The sequence below is a fragment of the Mauremys mutica genome, chromosome 12 (assembly GCF_020497125.1).
Source record: "Mauremys mutica isolate MM-2020 ecotype Southern chromosome 12, ASM2049712v1, whole genome shotgun sequence".
Taxonomy (NCBI): Eukaryota; Metazoa; Chordata; order Testudines; family Geoemydidae; genus Mauremys; species Mauremys mutica.
Genome location: NC_059083.1, coordinates 46,459,410 through 46,483,673, shown reverse-complemented (window position 1 = coordinate 46,483,673; position 24,264 = coordinate 46,459,410). Strand labels below are relative to the sequence as shown.

The following is a 24,264-nucleotide window of genomic DNA, read 5'->3' as shown; positions in this document are numbered from 1 at the left end:
AAAGGTTGGACGAGGAACTAGCTACATGTCACTGTTTGTCTGAATGCCTGATGCACCCAGGCTGGGAAATTTGGATCCAGCAGACACTGGATGAAAGCACCTGAATATGGCCCAGCAGAGACATGATCAATACTGTTGTTGTGATTCCAGAGGGGTTGTTTTACTTGCAATTCCAATGGCCCATAACCCACCTCGATCCCATTGAGCAGGTCAGGGAAAAGCAATCAAACCCCCCACCAGTTTATCAAGTAGTTCTGATGGCTCCTGGGTTTATTACTATATTTACCCAACTGGAGAGACAAGAGAATCCATTGTGAGCCACAAAAATTTCAGCATCTTTGCAGCTGGAGATACAGAATCCACTTGGTGAAAGAACAAAAACGCCTGCAGCAGCCAATGATTGTGAAAACAATAAAACACAACCAGAGGCTAGAGAATCCCATTTCACGGCCTGCAGGGGGATAGTTAACCTTGTGTACCAGGAACAGAGTCTCAACTGGGTTTCACTGTACCAGACACTGAGACAAGGGTGGATTCTCTCCCCATTAAAAGAGGCTGGGGGGAAAGTGAAGATCGGGGACTTGTCAGCACAGAAAAATGCCACCTGTCCCTGGTCATAGTCCAGACAAACCCAGACCCTGACCTGGCCCAGTGACACTGTGGTCTTAGGGAAAGTGAAAGCATGATATTTTGACCCCCACACTGCTGCTCCACAACCCAGATCCCCTCCTCAGGGTTAAAGCAGATCTGTCCCTTTCTACTCACAGACTCTCTGGGCACCCCCACAGACCAGAATTGCCCATCCCCCCACCTCCACCTCCCAGCAATGTCTCCCCGAGGTGAACCCCTCGCAGCCCAGCGTGCAGAACTAAGTGCCAAATCTCTCAGGGTTGTCAGGCAGATGCTGCCAGCAGGGCCTCCCTTAGGATTTATGGGGCCCTACACAGTATTATTGAACTGGTGCCCCTGTGCCCAACAGCAGCCAGGGCTCGCAGTGTGGGGGCGGGGAGGGATGAGGCAGCAAAGGATACGCAGACGCCCAGCCTCATGGCAGCAGAGAGTCACAGCTCCCCGCAGACCCTCGTACCCTTCTCCCTTACGCAGAACGTGCTGTGCCGGCACATTCGGCTCTGTGAAGACGGCCTCTGCCTAAGGAGACTGCAGCACACGCTGGGTGTGTGGGAGCCGAGCTGCTCTTACCTGTTGTCATGGGCAGTGGGTGAAGCTGCTGCTTGGGGAGGTCAGCTCCCCAGCCCACCTCTTCTGCCTGTGGCCCCGCCCATACTCCACTCCAAGCCCCGCCCCACTCCACCCAGGCCCCACCCTCTCCCCACTGTCTCCTTCCTCTCTTCCCTCCTGCACCATCCATGAACCCAAATGATGCAAACGACATTTGAAAAAATCACTCTTCTGCAATTTCTTTCTAAAGAAAATGGAGCATGTTTGCCACTGCATGCCACATGGTGAAGACTGGACATGCAGAAGGTACCTAATTAAAAGCACTAAACTTGGGAATAAAAAATGTCAGTCACCGGTTTTTTGATATGCCCTGAAGTTTGTCAGAGATTTATTTGCAAAAACTCCAGGGCTGGAGCACCCATGGGGAAAAATTGATGGGTGCTCTGCACCCACTGGCAGCTCCTCGACCCACCCCTCTGCCTCAGCTCTCCTCCACCTCCACTCTGCCTCTTCCGTGAGCGCGCCACGTGCCCGCTTTTACCCCCCAGCTGTTTCGTGCAGCAAGCGCTGGGAGGGAGGGGGAACGTGGTGCTCTCGGGGAAGAGGTGGGGCTAGGGCTGAGATTTGGGGAGGGGTCCAATAGGGGCAGGGAGGGGGTGGAGTTGGGGCGGGGACTTCGGGGAAGGGGTTGGAATGGGGGTGGGGCAGGGCTGGATTGGGGGCGGGCAGGCACGAGTACCCCCGGCTGGCACCTATGGTAAGGGCGAGTCATCTGTCCTGCTGAATACAACATTAAATATGATGGAATACATGATGCAGCTCTTCTCTGTTTTACATTTTCTTAATCAGTATTTCTAAGCTGATTTTATATTTTAAATGTACTCTTAAGCCTTCATAAAGTAATCATTCCAGATTACTACATATTTATCACACTGAAACAAAGACATTATTTTAAATTAATCAGTCACAGAGGTTTAATGTGTTCATAACAATGTTCATTGCTTTTAGAAAAAGGGAACAGTAATTTACTTTGTGTGATCTCCATAACAATATATATGTTTATGACATTTCACCAACTTTAAAAAATATGTTTCCAAAGATTTTAGGCATAACAAAAGGATTTTGTATCTTACTAAGGTACTGATTTTGCTGGAGGGTTCTCTTAAAACTAGTTCATCAAATAGTCAGAAGTAAAGAAAGGGAAACTTATTTGTCCTGCTATCTGGAAGGAAAGGGGTGTTGTCCCTTTAAGGGCTTTCTTCAACAGCCAGGTGAAGGGGGAAAGGAATGGACAGAAAGGCCAGGAAGACTTTGGAAGCAAGTTTTCTGTAGTATAGTAATTAAAATTAAAATGTGTATTTTAGATAAGGGTGGTCTTGAATGATTTATTTAAAAACGATATGTCTGAAGATCCAAGCATTTGAGGCTAAATATGATTGTGCATCTAAAAATCTATTCAAGGATTTTTTAGAGATGTGATTTTATAATCTTCACTAACTCACTAATGAAATATTTTTAAAGCAAAATTTAAACTAAGGTCCTGTAGACTGACATGTTCTGAGTAAACTGAGATAATGTTTTCACCTCTAGCCAAAAGGCCGAGAAGCGATACAATCATGCACAACTGTTTTTGTCAGTAAATTCAGAAACTAACAGTACATACCAGGGGGTTGGCAAATGCCTGTTAAATGGCTTCATGACCACTTGAATGGCTCTTTAACAGTTTCAATGTTGTGATAATTGGTCTGGCAGGCTGGAGGCCTTTTCATTTTTAAGCCTTTTTCTATACTACACAGCTTTTGGAACACGGCCATGTTGACATGGTCCTGTTGCTAAAAGCTGGGGAGTGTAAACCCTGTTTGTCAGCACTCTTGCGGACAAAATACTTCCACCTGCTACGAGTGGGGTTCTTGTTGTGGACAGGAGAGCGCGCCTGCCGACAAGGAGCCATTTACACTGCCACTTGCCAAGGCAAAACTTTTTCTCTGGGGCTAGGGAAGGGGAGGCTTCTTTAAGCACCTATGAACGACAAAATTTTTGCCCTTCAATTGGCAGTGTAGACAAAGCCTAAGATACTAGATCATCCCCAGAGGAAGACTGGCCAGGCTGCAGCAGTCAGCTGTGGTGGGAGCCTGCAGGAAGGGTCAGAACAGGGATAGGAAGACGCGGAAGGTGGACACTAAGACCCAGGGGTGCCCCAAATATTGGGGGGCCTTACACCGCTGTGCATGCTGCGTATGACCCGGATGCCTGACGGCCCTAGCTCCCGTCTGCCTCGCCATCTCAAACTTTTCTGAACCTCAGACAGATAGGACCAGGGAGGAGCTGTGGCTGGATCCAGAGTCACATTCACTGGGTGGGGAAGAGAGAGAATCAGAGCGTTAAGGGCAGAGTGGGACCATTTCTCACATTCCCCAGCAGCCTTGTTCTGGCTGGGTCTCAGGGAGCTGCCTCCGTGCTGGGGCTGAGCCAGGATTTCACAAGGGCTCCTTCCTCCCAGGCCCTAGAGGTGCCATAATTGCTACAGTTTTGGCTGCATCTCCCTGCTCCCCCTTCTGGGGCTGACCCACTCCCAGCAGCAGGGACAGGGCAGGGCAGGCAGCTGAGCCTGGGGTGGGACCGAAGGGGCATCATCCTCAGCTGTTGGGGAGACAACCGCAGTCAGCGGGAATCAAGGAGGGAGCAGAGAGAGGAGCACACACCCTAGTCCAGGTGGGGTGGGGGGAGGAGGTAGCAGCCCTGGGCAGAAAGAGGGGGGCCCCCAGCCCATAGGGAATAGACGAGAAGGAGGCAGCACCGGGGAGACCTCCCAAAGATAGAGAGGATGGAGGAACCACGTTGGCAACACTAGAGCCCAGGGGGAAGGGAGAGGTGGAACCTACAGGGAGAGACAGAGAAGGGGGTGATGTCCTACGGGGACACCGAGGGAGAGTCAGACCAGGCACCGACCCTCTCAGCATAACAGAGGGGATCAGAGCCCTCACTCAAGCAGTGCACTGCACAGCAATTAAGGAGTTAATAATAGATTGGAGTGCTCCAGCCCCCTCCCCTGCAATGCTCACTCTCTATAGATGAGGGGCCTCTGTTTTGTTCGATCTCGGAAGCTTCTTCCTCAAATGAATCCCGCGCCACAAACACAAACTGTCCTTTTCTCTCAATCCATCTAAAACCCCACCCATTCCACTACCCCCTTTTGCCAGAGGTCCACTTACTTGCTGTCTGCAGTTCAAACATCAGAGCGTCTACGGAGGAGAGGGAGAGAAAGAGATTGCATGGTATCAAAATTAGGTTTCATGCAGGATTTTTACAATTAATTGGAACAACTGTGCTTTAGTTCTGGGCCATGAACAGAGGTAAAAAGGAAGGGAGACCCAGAGAGAGAAATACAGAGAGACACATAGTGGAAAATGTGCCAATATGGAGATGGGCCAGTATCAGGCGTATGGACCCCTTTCTGCACAAATAACATGGTTATAAACATGGCGTAAGTGGCATTTAGTGTTCCTTGCCTTTCTACAAGAGAAAAGTCCTTGACAGGTCAGACCAGAATGAAACAGACTCAGGAAGAGAAGATGGAGCCCATTGCATTAGCACAGAATTTATCTCAACCAAGGTCTTTGCAGTCCTCAAGAATTAGGGCAAACAAGGTGACAATGAATCACATTCAGACTATGCTTGTTTCTCCATAAATATCTTGTGTCTTGAAAAAAATTGCTTAGTTAATTCAAGACTTTGTCTATATTTCTTCCATGTTCTTATATTGGGTTTTACATTCGCAGCTAATTGGACAGGGCCGTTTCCTCCAACATTCACAGGGATCAGACTCCATTTTCCTTTTTCAATCCCTGCTCAGTACCTTGGAATTTCTTCAGAGTCTCCTTTAATACAATGTTTTTCTGGGTAAAATCACCAAGTCGCTTTGCCAGATCAGGAGAAATCTCCACCGGCTGCTGGAACTTCCCCTGTTCGCACCTGGAGAGAAACAGAATTCTCTAATTGATTGATTGTAAATCATGAGTTTATCCTCTTTTCAGATTAATTTCATGCCAGTGAAAGCTGCTGGACTGCGGGGCCTGGAGGTTGGATTGTTCTATGTATCCCGGCCTCAGAGCAGGTACCACTCAGGCAAGGGCAGCACAAGCTTCACCCGCAGCAGCCCAGTTTGTTTCCAGCATGACCTGGCGAGAGACGACATCGAGGGGAAGTGGAGGAGGCAGATGGGCCAACAAGCTGCATTGACTCCGCTACGCTTTGTGATGTGCACACCTGCCCAGTCAGAAATGAATGGAGACCACTAACGCCAAATCACCTCACACAGGGCGCCAAACAGACACAAGCTGGACATATTTGACTACTGCTGCTCTGGAAGCGTCCATATTGCCGTTCCCCGGGACATAAGAGATTTAATGGACCTGTTAACTTGCCCTCATGCTTCATCATTTCAGCATCTTGAATAAAAAGCATCAATCCCAGGAGTTTCTGAAAATTTCCACTACATGCATCCGATGAAGTGGGTATTCACCCACGAAAGCTCATACTCCAATATGTCTGTTAGTCTATAACAGGGGTAGGCAACCTATGGCACGTGTGCTGAAGGCGGCACGCGAGCTGATTTTCAGTGGCACTCACACTGTCCGGGTCCTGGTCACTGGTCCGGGGGGCTCTGCATTTTAATTTAATTTTAAATGAAGCTTCTTAAACATTTTAAAAACCTTATTTACTTTACATACAACAATAGTTTAGTTATATATTATAGACTTATAGAAAGAGACCTTCTAAAAAGGTTAAAATATATTACTGGCACGCGAAACCTTAAATCAGAGTGAATAAATGAAGACTCAGCACAGCACTTCTGAAAGGTTGCCGACCCCTGGTCTATAAGATGCCACAGAACTCTGCTGCAATCCCAGGAGTAAAGTCAGCAGAGGGGAGATTTGGATCTGAGGGGTAACCCTGCCCCACACAGTTGGCCGTGGTACCCTGAAGAGATGTGGGCCTCAAATGGGGTTCAAGCCCCTCCCCTGCATAGTGACGTCTCCCTGAGAGTGAGACGGAGCCACGTACCTACTCAAGGTGCTTCTGACGTCCTAGAGTGGGGGAGACAGAGGAAAAAGAACTCAGTTACAAGTGATATAGAAGCTGTTCAAACCCCTAATCAAATTATTAATAATAGAAAAGAGAATAATAAAACAGAAGCAAGTGGAAGTGATCATAAACCAGAGATTTCACAACTTTAACTGTACAGTTCCTAACAATAAAATAAGGTAACATTAAGCGAGAGCGAGAGAGAGGATTCCTATGTAAAAACTAGAAACAGTGAATTTCATTGTAGCGTTAGGATCCTGCACTCCAAGCCACATGGGTCTCCCCGTTCATCCATTTCCCAAATATCTCCAAGGCTCTGAGGTCTCACCTGCAGGAATTCACTCGCTGGCTGCTGGCACTTCCCCTCCATCTCACTGATCAGCTCGCTGAGACGGGAAATCTCCGCGGAGACTTTGGTGATATTTTCACCCTGCAGCTTCACAATCTCCTTCTCCAGCTCTCCCAGCTGGGCCAGCAGGAGTCGCTCTTCTTCCTCCAGAAACTGGTGCAGCTGCTTAAACTGAGACACAATTTTCTCTCTCTCAGCTTCTGTCTTTCCCTGTAAAGAAGAGGGACAAACAGGGAAAGGGCACATCATGGACACATGGACAGGCAGGGGAAATTTCACACAGCCCTGCGTCAGCAGGAGGGGGAATTTCATTGCAACCTCTAAGTATTCAGCACCTCAAAAACAGACAGAAACTTTCCCCATTTGACCAGAGAGAATATTTTCCTAGAAAGTCCCAACTTGCCCTAAATTCCCTTCCCATCTGACATGGTTTGTTTCTGTTGTGATCAGTGATCTCTGACAATCTCAGTCCTTCCAGCAGTAGAAAGGGCAGGACTCCAAAGTACATGAGCAGAGACTCCTGAGAGAGACTGAACGGGGTAAAGAAAAGACAAATTAAAATAAGAAAACAAACCAAAACTCCCAAGTTTCACTGAGGAACTTCCTGATATTCACATGCCCCAGAAGGATGCCCAGTCCCACCTCTGAAGAGACATAAGAATTCAGTGCCTAAAAGCTAACTGTGTTAGTGCAGAGCTCAGGATCTCTAGTGCACAGGGGCGGCTCTAGGAATCCGGCCGCCCCCAGCAGGGCAGCACGCCCCAGGGGGCGCGCTCCCGGTCGCCAGTCCCGTGGCTCCGGGGGACCTCTTGCAGACGTGCCTGCGGAGGGTCCGCTGGTCCCGCGGCTCCGGTGGAGCTTCCGCAGGCATGCCTGCGGGAGGTCCACCCGAGCCGCAGGACCAGCGAACCCTCTGCAATCATGCCTGCGGGAGGTCCGCTGTCCCGCGGCTCTGGTGGACCTCCCGCAGGCATGACTGCGGAAGGTCCGCCGGAGCCGCCTGCCGCCAAAATGCCTCCCCACGCATGCGCTTGGCGTGCTGGGGTCTGGAGCCGGCCCTGCTAGTGCAGCCCCAGAACATAAACTTATACCATGAAATCAAGAATGAAGCGAAGACAAACACAGCTCTGAAATCAAGGGAATGCAGAGTTAAGTTCATGCCTCCCACAACACACTGCCACCCAACCTTAACTCTGCCCTCTTTTGCACAGCTGCCTGCTACCGCTATGCGCACTGGCTTGAGATGCAACTGTCTCCTGGAGCATGCTCACATCACTTTCCCACGTGCATATCCGAGATGTATGCATATTTACAGAGACTGAAAGACCCTTTAATAACTTCTAAGATGCTGCTTCCCTGGTGTGGCCCAATCCAATTAGACCCAGCTCAGTTTGGGGCTGATCGGTGCTATGATCTGAGCCATAGGCAGGCACAGAAAAGTTATGAGAATGGGAGACAAATTGAATGTCAGGTTCTTTTCCTGAGCTCTTCACCTCTGCATCCCATTGGCCATATGACTCCTGATTCGGTCCAATAACCCTGTCTCAGGCCTGGATGGGGCACAGTGATTTCCCAAGACAAGGTGAGGATGCAGGTGGGTTTTACAGCCCTGTGAAACCATCAGCGCTTAGCATGAGAGCTTGGCTATCACTCAGCTGTTGACTCTCTAGTGCTCACCTATAACAGAGAGAGAGACAAGGGGCTGAGGTGATATCTTTGATTGGAGCAACTTCTGTTGGAGAGAGAGAGAGAGAGAGAATCTTTCCAGCCACCCAGAGCTCTCCAGCCCAGACTTGAAGAAGAGCTCTGGGCAGCGTGCAAGCTTGTCCCTCTCACCAACAGAAATTGGTGCAGTCAAATATCTCACCTCTCCCCCTTGTCTCTCCAATATCCTGGGACCGACACAGCTTCAGCTGCACCTTATAGCGCACCTTATAGCGCAAACTTTTTGGCGCCAAGGGCCACATCTGAGTGGGGAAATTGCATGCAGGGCCATGAATGTAGGGCTGGGTCAGGGGGTTGAGGTGCAGGAGGGGGTGTGGGAGGGGGTTCAGTGTGCAGGAAGGGGCTCAGAGCAAGGGGTTGGCGCTCAGGAGGGGTGCAGGGTGTACAAGGGGGCTCAGGGCAGTGGGCTGGGGTGAAGGAGGGGTGCAGTGTGTGGAAGGGGGCTCAGAGCAGGGGGTTGGGGTGCAAGAGGGGTGTTAGGATATAGATATTCAGGCCTGTCTGCAAAGGCCTGTACTTTAAGAATTTAGGTGTATTCTTATCACTTAGCTAGTTATAGAGGTATAAAAGAAAGAATCAAAATCCCTGTCTGTGGAATGGCCTTCTCTTACTGTGACAGGCTAAGGCCTTCAGCTAAGACGTAGTTAGGCAGCCATAAGCTGGGAAGTGTATGGTCACATCCTCACATTCCAAACTAGTCACATTGAAATAAGGTGCTATTGGGCTGTTAGGAATACAATCCTGTCCTGATATTCCTATCACCTCCAGAGAAAGGGTAGAGCCTAGAAGATGTAAAAGGAAACTTAGGGCTTGGCTACACTTACAAATTTGCAGCGCTGCAGCAGGGTGTGAAAACACACCCTCTCCAGCGCTGCAAATTGCGTCGCTGCAAAGCGCCAGAGTGGTCAAAGCCCCAGCGCTGGGAGCGTGGCTCCCAGCGCTGTACGTTATTCCCCACAGGGAGGTGGAGTACGGACAGCGCTGGGAGAGCTTTCTCCCAGCGCTGGTGCTTTGACTACACTTAGCGCTTCAAAGCACTGCCACGGCAGCGCTACCGCGGCAGCGCTTTGAAGTGCTAAGTGTAGCCACAGCCTTATAGTTTAATAGCATCCTGTCTGGTAAGAACACAGCTAGAAAACCCTTATGTTTGTATAGATGTAGTTGAGAAATCCTCACTTCTGTATTGTTTTGTATGTTTATTTGCATGGTCTCTATCTGGTTCTGTAATTGTTTCTGTCTGCCGTATAATTAATTTTGCTGGGTGTAAACCAATGAAGGTGGTGGAATATAACTGGTTAAATAACCATGTTACAACACGTTAGGATTGGTTAGTTAAATTTCAGTAAAATGATTGGTTAAGGTATAGCTAAGTAAAACTCAGGTTTTACTATATAGTCTGCAGTCAATCAGGAAGCGGGGGGGGGGAAATGGGAACAGGGACTGGGGATGAGGAAATTGGGATCATGTTTTACTAAGGGGGGAAATGGGGATGGGAACTGAAACAGGGACACAGGCAAGGCTCTGTGGTGTCAGAGCTGGGAAGGGGGACACCAAGAAAGGAAACTGGAATCATACTTGCTGGAAGTTCACCCTAATAAACATCGAATTGTTTGCGCCTTTGGACTTTGGGTATTGTTGCTCTCTGTTCATGTGAGAAGGGTGAAGGGATAAGCCCCCTAACATCTTGGTGCCGGTGACTCGGATGCATCGCGTTGGATAGGTGAGTGGCAGCCTGTAAGTCCCCCTCCCCAACAGTCCGTGCAGCTGCTTGGAGGGGGTATGGCGAACTCTCGTGATGGTAGTTATGAGTTCTGGCAAGCCAGGGTAAAGGATTTTTTGGATAAATGGATAAGGAAGAACCAGAGCCCATACCAGGTGCAGGGGTCAGCCTGGGATGAGATTAAAAAGGAAATGGAGGAAATGTTAGGGGACCCAGAGGGATGAGGGGTGGCTGAGGAGCCCACCCTCCTTTGGTATATGGGTAATGGAAGAAGATCCCTGCCCATGGGGACTGGATGCCTTCCAGGGAAAGGAGGCAGTTCAGTCCACTTGTGAGAGGTTTGAAGTAGGGCAGCATTATGGGAAGCTGCCAGTAATCTTTCAAGTTTGGTGCTGTTTCAGCAGGGGCTGCTGAAGTGTTGTAAATTAGTGGTTAAAGGTGATTTGGCACAACAGGGTTTAGAGTCAGAAGCAAAGTTAACAGACCACTCCTAGAGACAGGAGCTGGGACCTGGTCCTGGGCAAGTGAAGGAAAAAAAGAAAAGGTTTTAAGGTGGAAAATGGCAGGGTTTGCAGGAGCAAGTAACAACCCCCACTCTTCTCCCAGAGCCAGGATGAGAACCTGGGGGTGAGGGTTCCCAGCTGTTTCAACCCAGGGAGCCTACTCTTGGTTCAGAGCTATCTATATCCTTTTCTTCCTTTCCTCCTTCTTTCCCTCAGTTTACTTAAGCCTGGTCTACACTAGGCGTTTAAACCGGTTTTAGGAGCGTAAAACCGATTTAACGTCACAACCGTCCACACTAGGAGGCACCATATATCGATTTTAATGGCTCTTTAAACCGGTTTCTGTACTCCTCCCTAACGAGAGGAGTAACGCTAGTATCGGTATTAACATATCGGATTAGGGTTAGTGTGGACGCTGATCGACGGTATTGGCCTCCGGGAGCTATCCCACAGTGCAGCAGTGACCGCTCTGGACCGCAATCTGAACTCGGATGCAGTGGTCAGATAGACAGGAAAAGCCCCGCGAACTTTTGAATATTTCCTGTTTGCCCAGCGTGGAGCTCCGATCAGCACGGGTGGCAATGCAGTCCGAAATCAAAATAAAGAAAGAGCTCCAGCACGGACCATGCGGATGTGATCGCTGTAAGGGCAGGCAAATCCGTTCTATCAGCGCTCCGTTACAGAAGATGAAATTCAGAATCCTTTTTTAAAAATCTCCAGACAGACGCCATAGCAGGGACTCAGCGCACTGCAGCGTGACAAGCGTAACGGAAAGCCAAAGAATCAAATGGACGCTCATGGACTGGAGGACTGAAGCTATCCCACAGTTCCTGCAGCCTCCGAAAAGTATTTGCATTCTTGGCTGAGCTCCAAATGCTTCTAGGGTCAAACACAGTGTCCGCGGTGGGTCAGGGCATAGCTTGGCAATCTACTCACCCCCCCCCACCCCCAGAAGTGAAAGGGAAAAACATCCTCTGACTCTTTTACATGTCACCCTATCTTTACTGAATGCTGCAGATAGACACGATGCTGCAGCCGTCAACACCAACATCCTCACTCCCCCCTGCCATGGGTGGCTGATGGTACAAAAGGACTGGTAACCGTCCTCGTCATCAGCCTATTGGCACATGGGGCAGTAACCATGCTGACTAGCATCCGTCAGGTCGATCAAGGGCGCCTGGCCCTAATTTTTTCTGGTGGATGGTGCAGTATGGCTGGTAACCATCGTCATCATAGCAACAGGGGGCTGAGCTCCATCAGCCCCCACCCTTCATGTGTAAAGAACAGATTCAGTTGCCCCTGGACTAGCAGAGGGATGCTGGGCTTCTCTCCTACACACTGCTTAATGTCCTGTCTGGACTATCATAGCAGCTGGAGGCTGCCTTCCACTCATTTCTCACTAACAAGTCACCATGTCTTTTTATTCCTGCATTCTTTATTACTTCATCACACAAGTGGGGGGACAATGCTACGGTAGCCCAGAAAGGCTGGGGGAAGAACGGAATCAACAGGTGGGGTTGTTACAGGAGCACCCCCTGTGAATAGCATACAGATCATAGTTTCTGCAGGATCTGACACAGAGCAGCTGTGCTCTCTGGTTCTATGATACAGTGGTTATCTAGTACACTTACCTATATTCTAGGCAGGACTGATTCTATTTTTAGATACCAAAAAGGAGGGATTGACTCAGGGAGTCATTCCCAATTTTGGCTTTTGCGCCCCTGGCTAAGAGCAGCCAGGGGCACTTATGACAGCAGCAAATGGTACAAAAGGACTGGTAGCCATAATCATCCTCAGTTCCAATTTATGGAAGGGTTTGGATGGTGCAGTATGACTGGTAACCATCTCTGCTGTCATGCAAAAGCAAAAGCATGCTTCTGTGTAGCACTGCTGAATCGCCTCTCTGAGCGGCATCTAGTACACATACGGTGAGAGTCACAAAAGGCAAAACAAGCTCCATGATTGCCATGCTATGGCATCTGCCAGGGCAATCCAGGGGAAAAAGGCGTGAAATGCTTGTCTGCCGTTGCTTTCCCAGAGGAAGGAGTTACTAACGACATTTACCCAGAACCACCCGCGACAATGATTTTTGCCCCATCAGGCACTGGGATCTCAACCCGGAAGTTCCAAGGGGCGGGGAGGCTGCGGGAACTATGGGATAGCTAGGGAATAGCTACCCACAGTGCAACGCTCCAGAAGCCGACGCTAGCCTCGGACCGCGGACACACACCACCGAATTAATGTGTTTAGTGTGGCCGCGCGCACTCGATTTTATAAAATCTGTTTTACAAAACCGGTTTATGCAAATTCGGAATAGTCCCGTAGTGTAGACGTACCCTTAATTTGCTGCTGGTAGCCTGTACTTTAAACTGACCTACAGGCTTAATTGGTATCTTTCCACCTCTTCCCCCTTCTCTCCCCCTGCCTTTCCACAGTTTTGTTTTTCTGAAGTTTTAATGAAGGGTACTTTGGATACTTATGTGAAATGTTTTTGGGTTTCGTTTGTTTGTTTTTGTTTTGTTTTGGACAAAGTATGACAGGTCTGCTGTATTCCACTGGAATTTTTGGAGGAAAGATCCATGGGCAACCATGGAGACAAATGTTTTACTGCCTTTTTAAACAGTCTCAGGGTAAAGACAGCACAGGTTAAGGCAGCTGTGTGGCAATAATTGTACTTAGTGGCTAAGCTGTTAGAAACAAAGTGAACTACTTTAAAGAACTAAATGTAGGAGCAAGTAATTTAAAAAAAGTAAGTTAAAAGTTACAAATACCTTTTTGCAAAAATTAATAATACAGGGTTTGGAGGAAAGTAAACATTTGGGAGTTGTGAAAATGGTACAGGTAACAGTTGTGAAGATGTTAAAGGTAACAGTTGTGGTGTTACAAAAAGAAAGTTTTTGGTTTCATAATAAAACCCAGTTATATAAATGTAACTGTATGTGCAACTCTGTGCAGTCACATTGGATGGAAGCTTGGTAATTAAATTATACAGGGGGTCAGGTAGAGTGGCTACCACCACCACTATGCTTCTGTCCCCAGAAGCCTTTACAGCTATTTTGAGGGAAAATGGGCCCTTTTCCACCAGAAATGGTCTATAGGAGACTGCTGCAGGCAGCAGGTGGAGGATTAATCTGATCAAAATTATTTGACTACTGGGTAATGTAATAAAAATCACTAAAGGAATGTCAGGGGTTTCTATTGGAACTTAACTTGACTGTCCCTGGCTGTCTCTGGTTGTACAAGATGGGAGTGTAATCGGGGTACAGTTGTGTAAAAAGAGTAATCACAGTGCAAGGGATGTTAGACAAAATAGAATTTTGTGTGTGTGCACAGAAAAGGAAAAGGGGAACAATGACGGGAACATTGAGCCTTGGGGTGGCTCTGGGACATGGGACTGTCACTTTGGGGGTGCATGAAAACTCTGGACATGGGGGAGGCAGTCACACCTTGTGTAAAATTAATATGGCTGATATAATGGAGGTTAAACTATTTCCCAGGACATGTGCAGTGTATATTGGACAAGGGGTAAAAGAAATGCAAACAAAACATGGTACTTAATTAAAATCCTGCTAGGGCTCCAAAAGGAGCCATAGTAGATTGTGCTTTCTTTTTCAGATCTGTGTGTTTTGGACCAGGAGATGAAAGTGAAAAGTAATCAGAACTCTGGTGGAAGTAGAATGTGTCCCTTTTAAAACAGTCTCTGAGCTGCTAATAGCTCTGAATCCAGAGGCAAGCCAAGAAAGCCTCTGTGTGGATGCAAATTACCTAGCTGATGGGGGAAGGAGGAAACTGCCCTTTGCAGCACAAAGAACCTGAGAATAATGAATACATCTGGTCAGCAAACAAGCTACTAGAAGACTCAAATTATGGCCCTCCAGAAAAGGGAGGTGAAAAAAAACAAACAAGTCAAGCCTGAAAATAAGGGGGACAGGTTAATCCTAAGGGGGGGGGGGGAATGTGTGTGTGTGCGCGCACGCACATGCACGCGCAGAGTAGAAATCTGAAGCTGTCTCTCAGCTATTACCTGAAAATAAACGTAAATCTTGGTACAGCAAAGAAACTATTGCAAACCTGGTCTGTTGTACAAGAGGGGAAACTGAGGCACACCACCTCATAAATGACCAGTGAGTGGGGTAATTCACTAGCCTGACTATAGAACAAAATAAAGACAGCCTGGAGGTAATTCTTCTGTTTTTCCTGCAATTAGCAAGGAAATTTGTAAAAGGAATTGGTATTATTATTAAGCAATAATCTGTCCCCACCAGGGGAATGGAAATTGTTTCTTTTGTTTTTCAGACACTCTACAAGCATGCTGGCGCCAGCAAAAAAATAACCCAGAATACCATAAATCTATGTTTTGTGTTGTTTGTCTGTAATGTTTGTCTTGTTGCTGGCATGACATGGGTTCAAAAGGCTGACCTGTGGGGAGGGGGAGATGTGTATGGGAATGCAAAATGCTCAGCTAGAAGGCCAGCACCTGTGTAATGGCTACTATGGTGCCTGGAAATAAAACGGCAACTAAGGTGGGCCCTACAAGCCCTATGGGAATAATGAGAAGGGGAGGAGCTCACTGGGAATCAGTGGAGGGGTGTGTAAAATGGTGTAAATCAAAGAAAATGTTTGGCTGTGCCCCTCTCCTGTGACTATGCAGGAGCAGAATAAATGGCCTATGGCAAGGGGTGGACAATTGGGTGTACTGTGTATGAGGTGTTTTGCTGAAAATGTACATATTCCTGGGGGCACAATTACACCAGCCCCCAACCAAACTACACACCTCTGCATGCTGCTATCTGGACTTTGGTGCACAAATGGATCTGTAAATCTTATTGCTGTGAATAATCTAACCAGGGCATACGGCCTGATTCCATACCAATGGTTAAGTTGGTTTGGACAATAACCCATTTCTCTGTGGACATTCAATGTACTTATACTATGGACAAAAGCATGTAAAACTTGCAAGGGCAGCTTGTTGCAGCTGCCAGCAACTGGACACATTAAGATCTTAACCCTGTCGAAGGAGGAGAGGGAGTGTTTAGGTCGTGGCTCGGACGTTGGACCATACTGCAGTGGTCAGGACTCAGTGTTGCTGTCCATTGTATATTGTTAACAGTACTTGTGTTACGCTGCATATGCAGATAACCTATAAGTAATGTAGTAAGCCCTCCTCAACCCGCAGTGTGCAAGACAACCTGGACCCAACCTTCTCGGGCCCAATATAATGGGAAGTCTGGGACACTAATTGGAATAGGTGTGGTATGCCCATACGAGAGAAGGTGCAGGGCACTATACTACACAAGGGGCAGTGGGAAAAATGGAATATCGACACCTTCCATCTTGATGCCTGGACCTATCAGGAAATGTGTCACCATATGTCCTGTGCTTTTCCAGGGATACGTGGGCAGGAGGATCCCAAAAGAAAAAAAGGGGTGGAGTGTTAGGATATAGATATTGAGGCCTGTCTGCAAAGGCCTGTACTTTAAGAATTTAGGTGTATTCTTATCACTTAGCTAGTTATAGGGGTATAAAAGAAAGAATCAAAATCACTGTCTGTGTAATGGCCTTCTCTTACTGTGACAGGCTAAGGCCTTCAGCTAAGATGTAGTTAGGCAGCCATAAGCTGGGAAGTGTGTGGTGACATCCTCACATTCCAAACTAGTCACATTGAAATAAGGTGCTATTGGGCTGTTAGGAATATCAGGGCAGGATTGTATTCCTATCACCTCCAGAGAAAGGGTAGAGCCTAGAAGATGTAAAAGGAAACTTAGTTTAATAGCATCCTGTCTGGCAAGAACTCACTTATCAATAGACACAGCTGGAAAACCCTTATGTCTGTATAGATGTAGTTGTAAAATCCTCACTTCTGTATTGTTTTGTACGTTTATTTGCATGGTCTCTGTCTGGTTCTGTGATTGTTTCTGTCTGCTGTATAATTAATTTTGTTGGGTGTAAACCAATGAAGGTGGTGGAATATAATTGGTTAAATAACCATGTTACAATATGTTAGGATTGGTTAGTTAAATTTCAGTAAAATGATTGGTTAAGGAATAGCTAAGCAAATCTCAGGTTTTACTATATAGTCTGCAGTCAATCAGGAAGAGGGGGGGGAAATAAGAACAGGGACTGGGGATGAGGAAATTGGGATCATGTTTTACTAAGAGGGGAAATGGGAACAGGGGATGGGAACAGAAACAGGGACACAGACAAGGCCCTTTGGTGTCAGAGCTGGAAAGGGGGACACTAAGGAAGGAAACTGAAATCATGCTTGCTGGAAGTTAACCCCAATAAACATTGAATTGTTTGTGCCTTTGGACTTTGGGTATTGTTGCTCTCTGTTCATGCGAGAAGGACCAGGGAAGTGAGAGGGTGAAGGAATAAGCCCCCTAACAAGAGATGCAGCAAGGGATTGGGGTGCAAGAGGGGTGTGGCTCGGGGCTGAGGGTTGGGGTTTGAGGTGCAGGAGGGTTTTGGGGTTTGGGCTCTGGCCCGATGCCACTTACTTGGAGCAGCTCCGGGGTGGCAGTGGCGCGCACCGGGGCCAGGGCAGGAAGCGGCTGGCACCACATCCCTGTGGCCCCTGGATGGGGCGGGGCAGAGGGCTCCGCACGCTGCCCTCGCCTGCAGGTACCTCCCCGAAGCTCCTATTGGCCGCAGTTCCCTGTTCCTGGCCAATGGGAGCTGCGGGTGGCAGTGCCCGCAGGCGAAGGCAGCACACGGAGCCATCTAGCCCCCCCACACACACACACACACTGGCTGCTGGGACGTGGTGCTGTTGAGTCTGAACTTTTGATGATCTTAAACTTAACCCAGACTTGATGTCTCTGTCTGAAACTTTTAATCAAAGCTCTGACCTGCGAACTACTCATGACACCCCCCCTCCCCTTAAGTAGCCATCTCCCCTTTTGTCTTTTTAAATTTACATTTTAACCTGTTTTATCCTGTAGAATCTTGATTGATTATGCATGACCATTATGATCTGTTAATCACTTTGTTTACTTCTGTGTATAAATATTGATGCTCACCCCTAATAAACTTGCCACACTTACTCCGAAGCCTTTTAAGCTAAGGATAGTGTGAGCCCGTTGATCAACGAATTGGTGTCTGGTCTCTGACAGATTGTGAGCCCCATACCAACTCCGCACGAACTCGGGTGCTGGAGAGGTGAGTAAGGACTTGCTTTTTACCTAACAATTTGGGGGCTCGTCCGGGATTTTCTTCTGGTGCGGTGCCTCTGTCCAGTGGTCAGACCACTCATATATGAATTGGCAGGCGCCACGGGAGATTTCTCCCAGCCAATTCAATATTGAGGGGTCGTGTACTGGACAGCAGGATAAACACCAGTTGGAGGGCTCCTGTCAGACACCATGGGTCAAGGGACTAGCGTGCCTCTTGAGAGTCTGCTGGGGATTGTAAATAAGTTATGGAACGAAGGGAAACTCCCAGTACAGACAGGAATGTCTAGGAGGAAGTTGTACACACTGTGTGTAAGGAATTGGACTGGGTATACCGCGGTATTGGCCGACCCGGAGATGAGGTGGCCTTCGTATGGCTCTTTCGAACAGGCTGCCTTAAGAGGAGTAAGGAGCCAGATCGAAAAAGACCATCCGGGACAGTTATGTTACTGGTTTTGTTGGGACACAGCAGCAGAGCTGTGGAAATCTTTAAAAATTATGGCAGTCAGGTATTCTCCCGAGAGTGAACCCCCTCCATGTTATTTCGATGAAGGGTGTAAACCACGGCGTGTTTTAACTCGTCAGTTGGTCCCCACTGCACCTGCCCCTATTCCTCCACAGGGGGACTCTCTCCAGAGCACAGAGGGGAATCTGCAGGACTCCAGATTGGAATCTCTGCAGAGGGATAAGGAGGAAATGGAGGGGCACACCTCGGGAGGAGTAATTACTAGGCAAAAGATCAAGCAAATGCAGCAGGATGCATATCCCTCCCCTGAGGATAGCCCAGAGGCTGCCTCCGCCAAACCTTTTATGAGTAATGAAGGTGTAAGTAGAGAAATGCCTTTACAGGTGCACGACCAACCTTTTGTGGACAATAATGCCCAGTTACAACATACTAATATTGTGGAATATAAAGGATGGCTAGAATGGGACTTGAAAGAGTGGGGATGGTTGTCAGGGTCCTTTGGGGAAAATCCCCGAAAGATCACAGAACTTTTAGAAAGATTGTTTTCAAGTCATAATCCTACTTATACGGATGTAGATCAGTTGTTGAGTAGAGTTTTGACCGGAGAGGAACGTAGTAGATTGTGGATGGCAGAAAGGACATGGGGGGATAGCGATGCGGTTAATACCACTTGGATGGATAGGCGGGATCAAGCCGCTGGCTGGAATCCCCTAGACTGGAGTCAGCAAAGGCTGACTCAACTGCAAACAGATCGAGAGCGATTGTTAGAGAGACTCAAAGAAATGGCTCGCCGCTCGCCTAATCAGGCTAAGTTCATGCAGATTCGGCAGGAATCTGAAGAGCCACCCAGAAAGTTCTGGTCGAGGCTATTGGAGGGGGCCCGAATGTTCACTCAGATGGATCCTGAGAGAGAAGCAGACCACCCTACTCTTATTTCGTTTTTTGTGAATCAGTCAGTACCCCCTGTAAGGGATTATTTCTTAAAGTTTCGCCCTGGTTGGGGAGGTGAGTCAGTCACTTCAGTGTTGGACGTAGCTGATTTTGCATGGGAGAAAGAAAGGGAAAGTAGTAAAAAGAAAGAGAAAAAGGAAGAATATAAGTTGATGGCTTTAGCTTTTCGCGGCGGTATTCGAGGCAGAGGCCGTGGCCGTGGCAGGGGATTTCAGGGTGCTCGGGGAAGAGGGTCCTGGCAACCCCAGCCACCAGGAAATTGTTTTCAGTGCGGACAGCCCAGTCACTTTAAACGTGAATGCCCCTGGGGACGCCCAGAGGGTCCGGTCGCATCCGCAGATACTTACACCAGGGACAAATACACCCCTGCACCACCAGCCCAGCCCGTTCCTCAGGCCTGGATCAACTATGGGCAACAGCAGCAGCTGCAGCAAACTCAGCCTCCTCAATGACGGTACCCCGGGGGCGAAGGCAAACAATGTGATGGTCTTATTTCCTTAATGTCTTTAGCCGGCTCCTTCCTCACTTTCTCCCCTCCCAGCAAAGAGCCTCGTCTAACCCTTTCAGTCCAAGGACTGCCTGTCTCTTTCCTCATTGATACTGGAGCTACTTTCTCTCTTTTAAATCATGCCCCCTCTCCCTGGCTATCCTCTGAGGTTAAAACTGCAACTGGGGTGGAGGGCAACCCACAGTCTCTGGGACTCACTTTACTTCTAAATGTTATTTATGCTGATAAATGTTTTTCTCACCGTTTTCTTTTTTCCCCAGCTTGTCCAATCCCTTTGATGGGCCAGGATTTACTCTGTAAGCTTGAGGCTACTTTAACCTGAACTCCTGAAGGGGTAGGATTATTGATGACAGTGTTAGGAGATTCGGCCCCAACTCAGGGTAATTGGGAAACCCCCCCTCTCTCTCCCCTGACCTCACTGACTTGCCTTTAACCCTCTGGGGAATTTCTGACACTGATGTTGGCCTGCTCCTTTCGGCAGAGCCAGTAAGGATTCAAGTGAAGCCCTCCTTAGCCCCCCCGTCAGTCCCCCAATACCCCCTGTCGCTGGAAGCCCGGGAGGGCATCCGCCCCATTATCGAGGGATTCATTGCACAAAAGTTAGTCCGCCCTCAGCGCACTCCCTGTAACACCCCTATACTGCCTGTCAAAAAGCATCCTAAAAAGGACGGAGAACCTATTCGTTGGCGCTTTGTACAGGATCTACGGGTTGTTAATCAGTATGTGGTCCCTCTTCATGCAGTAGTTCCTGATCCAGCTACTATCATCAGCCAAATCCCCTGGGATGCTGAGTGGTTCACTGTTATTGACTTAAAATCAGCCTTTTTTAGCATTCCCGTGCACCCAGACTCTCAGTATCTCTTTGGTTTCACCTGGGAGGGACAAAGTTATGTCTGGCAACGACTTCCTCAAGGCTACAGAGACAGCCCCACGATTTTCAGCCAATGCCTCCGCCACGACTTGGAAGGCTTCACCAGTCCGCAGGGATCCACGTTAGTCCTATACGTAGATGACATCCTATTAGGTAACCGCGAAGAAGCTGCCCTCCGCATCGATGGTAAGGCACTTTTATTATACCTACACACCAGAGGCCACAAGGTAGACCCTAACAAGATTCAGTGGGTCTCACAGAAGGTCCGATATCTGGGCTTCCTGTTAACCCCAGAGGGGAGACAAATGGACCCGGTCCGCATAAAGACTATCCAAAACTGCCCTCTGCCAAACACCAAGAAACAACTTCGAGGTTTCTTAGGATTAATTGGCTTCTGTCGCCCCTGGTTGCCGTCCTGCGGGGAGTTAAGCAAACCGCTCCACCGACTCACTGCTAACCTTGCTCCTGACCCTTTGCAGTGGTCCCCAGACACGATCCAAGCCTTTCAGTTACTCAGGGACAGTGTGGCCTCCTCCATGTCTCTCCGCCCCCCCCAATTACAGCAAACCCTTTCACCTTTTTGTCCACGAGAGGGGCGGAATTGCTAGTGGCGTCCTTACCCAGCTGAGCGGGCCCCACCATTTCCCGCTTGCTTTTTACTCCCAGCAGATCGACCCTGTCGCTCAGGGAACCCCATCCTGCACCCGGACTCTGGCAGCAGCTGCCCTGCTGATCACAAAGGCAAAGAGCCTGACCCTGGGTCATTTTACCACGGTCTGGACCTCTCATGCCTTGTCAGCCCTTCTGCGTAAGGGCACGACCCAAGTCTTTTCGGCCCATCGTCAGCAGCAGCTAGAGGCCGAACTCCTAGAAGACACTAACCTAATTTTTGAACGGTGTGGGCCCCTTAATCCAGCTACCTTGCTTCCTGACCTGCCAGTCCTCCAGGATCAGCACGACTGTGTGGAAGTAGTTCATAGCATCTTACAGATAAGGAACAACCTGTTTGACGTGCCACTGGACAACCCCGATTGCATCCTCTTCTCGGATGGGAGCTCCTTCTATGTTGATGGCAAGCGTTTCACCGGTTATGCAGTCACCTCTGAATGGGACATTCAAGAGGCCGCCTCACTGCCAGGCAACTGGGGATCCCAAGCCGCCGAACTCTATGCCCTGGCCCGAGCTTGCCAGTTGGCTGCTGGTAAGACCGTTACCATTTTTACTGATAGCAAGTATGCTTTTGGAGTTGTGCATTGTCACATCCACCTCTGGAAGTTTCGAGGTTTCCAGACAGCTGCCGGTAAACCCATTCAGCTCCTCCCCCTCATCCACAAGCTTTTGGACGCCCTCCAAGAACCCTCAGTCCTGGCTGTAGTTCACTGCCGGGCCCATACTAAAGATGATAGCCCCGTCACCCGTGGGAATGCCCTGGCTGACGCCTCCGCCAAAACGGCTGCCGTCTTACCCTTAGCCATGCCCACGTTGGCTATTGTAACCTCCTCCTTTACTCCGCCGCACCCTGTACCAGTACCCGCTGCTGAACTACAGTCATGGGAGAGCCTCGGAGCCACTCTGGTCAAAGGGACCTGGCTTATGCTGGATGGCCGAGCCTGCCTCCCTCGCTCCACATACCCCGTGGCAGTTCGCTGGCACCATGATAAGGGGGGTCACTACGGCACACACGCCCTTGTGGACACCATCGCTCGCTTTTGGTATGCTCCAGGCATTCAACCCTACTGCCTGTCAATAGTGAAAGCATGCAGCACATGTCAACGTAATGGACCTGCTCCGCCCCTTAGCAAAATTAAGGGTGGAAGACCTCCGCCTGCTGCTCCATTTCAACATCTTCAAATTGACTTTGCAGATATGCCAAAGGCTTTTGGGAAAAAGCACCTCCTTGTTTTGGTTTGCCCTCTGACTTCATGGGTCGAAGCTTTTCCTACTGCTAATTGTACTGCTGCCACAGTGGCAAAGATTCTCCTTAGAGACATTGTACCCCGTTTTGGCATCCCTCTCGTGCTTGACTCAGATCGCGGACCCCACTTTACTGGTAATGTCCTTGGCCGTTTAGAACAAGGACTGGGCATTTCACACTCCTTTCATACACCCTACCACCCCCAGTCTAGCGGGAAAGTTGAGCGTATGAATAGGGAGTTTAAGCTCACATTGGCTAAATACTGTCAGGAAACAGGGTTAAAGTGGCCTCAGGTACTTCCCTTGGTCCTGTTTCACCTTCGTACTCGCCCAACCCGCGTATTGGGATTATCCCCCTTTGAACTGCTCTATGGACACCCCCCTTTCAAAGGCGGGGCGCTACCACGTGCTGATGTTTCACTATTGGGAGGGGATCATATGACTGCGTGCCAGTTTCTCTCCCTACAGGCTCGCCTCCGTACCCTTTGGAAAGCCTCGCAGTTTTCCCAGACCGTGCCACTAGAAGAACAGATCCACCCGTTCCAACCAGGGGACTTCATCTGGGCCAAAAAGTTAGTTCGTGGCGACACCCTCCAGACGAGGTGTACTGGACCCCACCAGGTTCTTTTAACAACCCAGACTGCAGTGTTCCTGGAAGGACGCAAATCCTGGATCCACTACTCCCACGTCAAGCCAGCCGTAGTGGACCACAGTGACGGACCAACAGCTCTTGCCACCACTGAAGACACTGCCTCTGACCAGTGGACCAGCTTACCTCTTTCAGACATCAGACTTAAATTGACTCGGAAAAAATGAGAGGACCTTTTATTCTGACAACTGTATGTTTTTTATTACGCCTTTTTAGTTTATTTTCTGCTTATGAAGATAATGCTTTTATTAGATATTCCCACGAGGTTAAAACTCGTATTTTAGGAAATAGAAGTAATTGCTGGGTATGTACTCAATTTCCAGTAAATGCAGAACAGGGACTTCCCTTCACACCCATTCCCCTGACCACTGCTAATATGACTTGGATGTCACCGGCTAGAGTAAAAGATCCAGTCCAACACAATCTTACATGGGACAAAACAGGAGTGCCAATTAACAGATATCTCAGGGTAACCAATCAGACAGGATCACTGTGTTTTGTTAAAGAAAAGGGGTCAACTTTTGTGGGAACAAGTAAATGCAACATGTATTTTAATGGCACCGCCTTTAGTAAAAATCTTGGCTTCAAGCCTTGCGCATCCCACTTATCCCATATGTGGATCCCTCACCCCGATCCAACTTTTTCATGGGTGGGCAAGCCTTCAGAGTCAGCTTTTAAGAAGCCCTGCTCAGATCACGAGGGTGTCCAACTAATTGTTAAGGGATATACGATTGCCTTCTACAACTGCTCAAGCAGTACTACACTGCACTTTGAAAACACCACTACCAAATTGTGCCTCTGCAGTTCGCACAACGACCCCTCTGCGTTACCAGGGGAACAGTGGTCCAACGGGTGGTGGGTTACCTCCTACTTTGAGAAATGGAATACCCGAAACGCAATGTATGGAACATACTGGGTGTGCGGGCCCAAAGCTTATTACTTTCTCTCCCCTGATTGGGCAGGGTCATGTTATTTAGCGTGGCTCACACCGCCTTCTCGCATCTCCCTCACCCCCCCCCCATTTTCCCCACGTTCGTAACATCCGTGAAACCTTCAGAGATATTAATATCCGTGATGGTTTGTCGTGGCAGCGGTGGGCTGGTCTCATTAGCTTGAGGGGTGGTGTCATCCATCTACAGGGACTACTAGAATCTTTAACCAATGAAACTGCGACC

The 24,264-nt window shown here is 48.7% G+C and overlaps 1 protein-coding gene across 1 annotated transcript in view; it reads right to left on the bottom strand.

Annotated features, from left to right (window-relative positions):
* Positions 1–2,771: 2,771 nt before the first annotated feature.
* The window catches only part of LOC123345777 (zinc finger protein RFP-like), a 31,156-nt gene continuing 9,663 nt past the window's right edge, over positions 2,772–24,264 (bottom strand). Inside the window, exons 3-7 of the mRNA XM_044982827.1 lie at positions 6,593–6,823; positions 6,244–6,266; positions 5,036–5,151; positions 4,392–4,421; positions 2,772–3,531 (exon numbers count right to left, since the gene is read on the bottom strand). Of these exons, the coding sequence (XP_044838762.1) occupies positions 3,359–3,531; positions 4,392–4,421; positions 5,036–5,151; positions 6,244–6,266; positions 6,593–6,823 (573 nt within the window). The 3' untranslated portion in view covers positions 2,772–3,358. The remainder of the gene's footprint in view (positions 3,532–4,391; positions 4,422–5,035; positions 5,152–6,243; positions 6,267–6,592; positions 6,824–24,264) is intronic.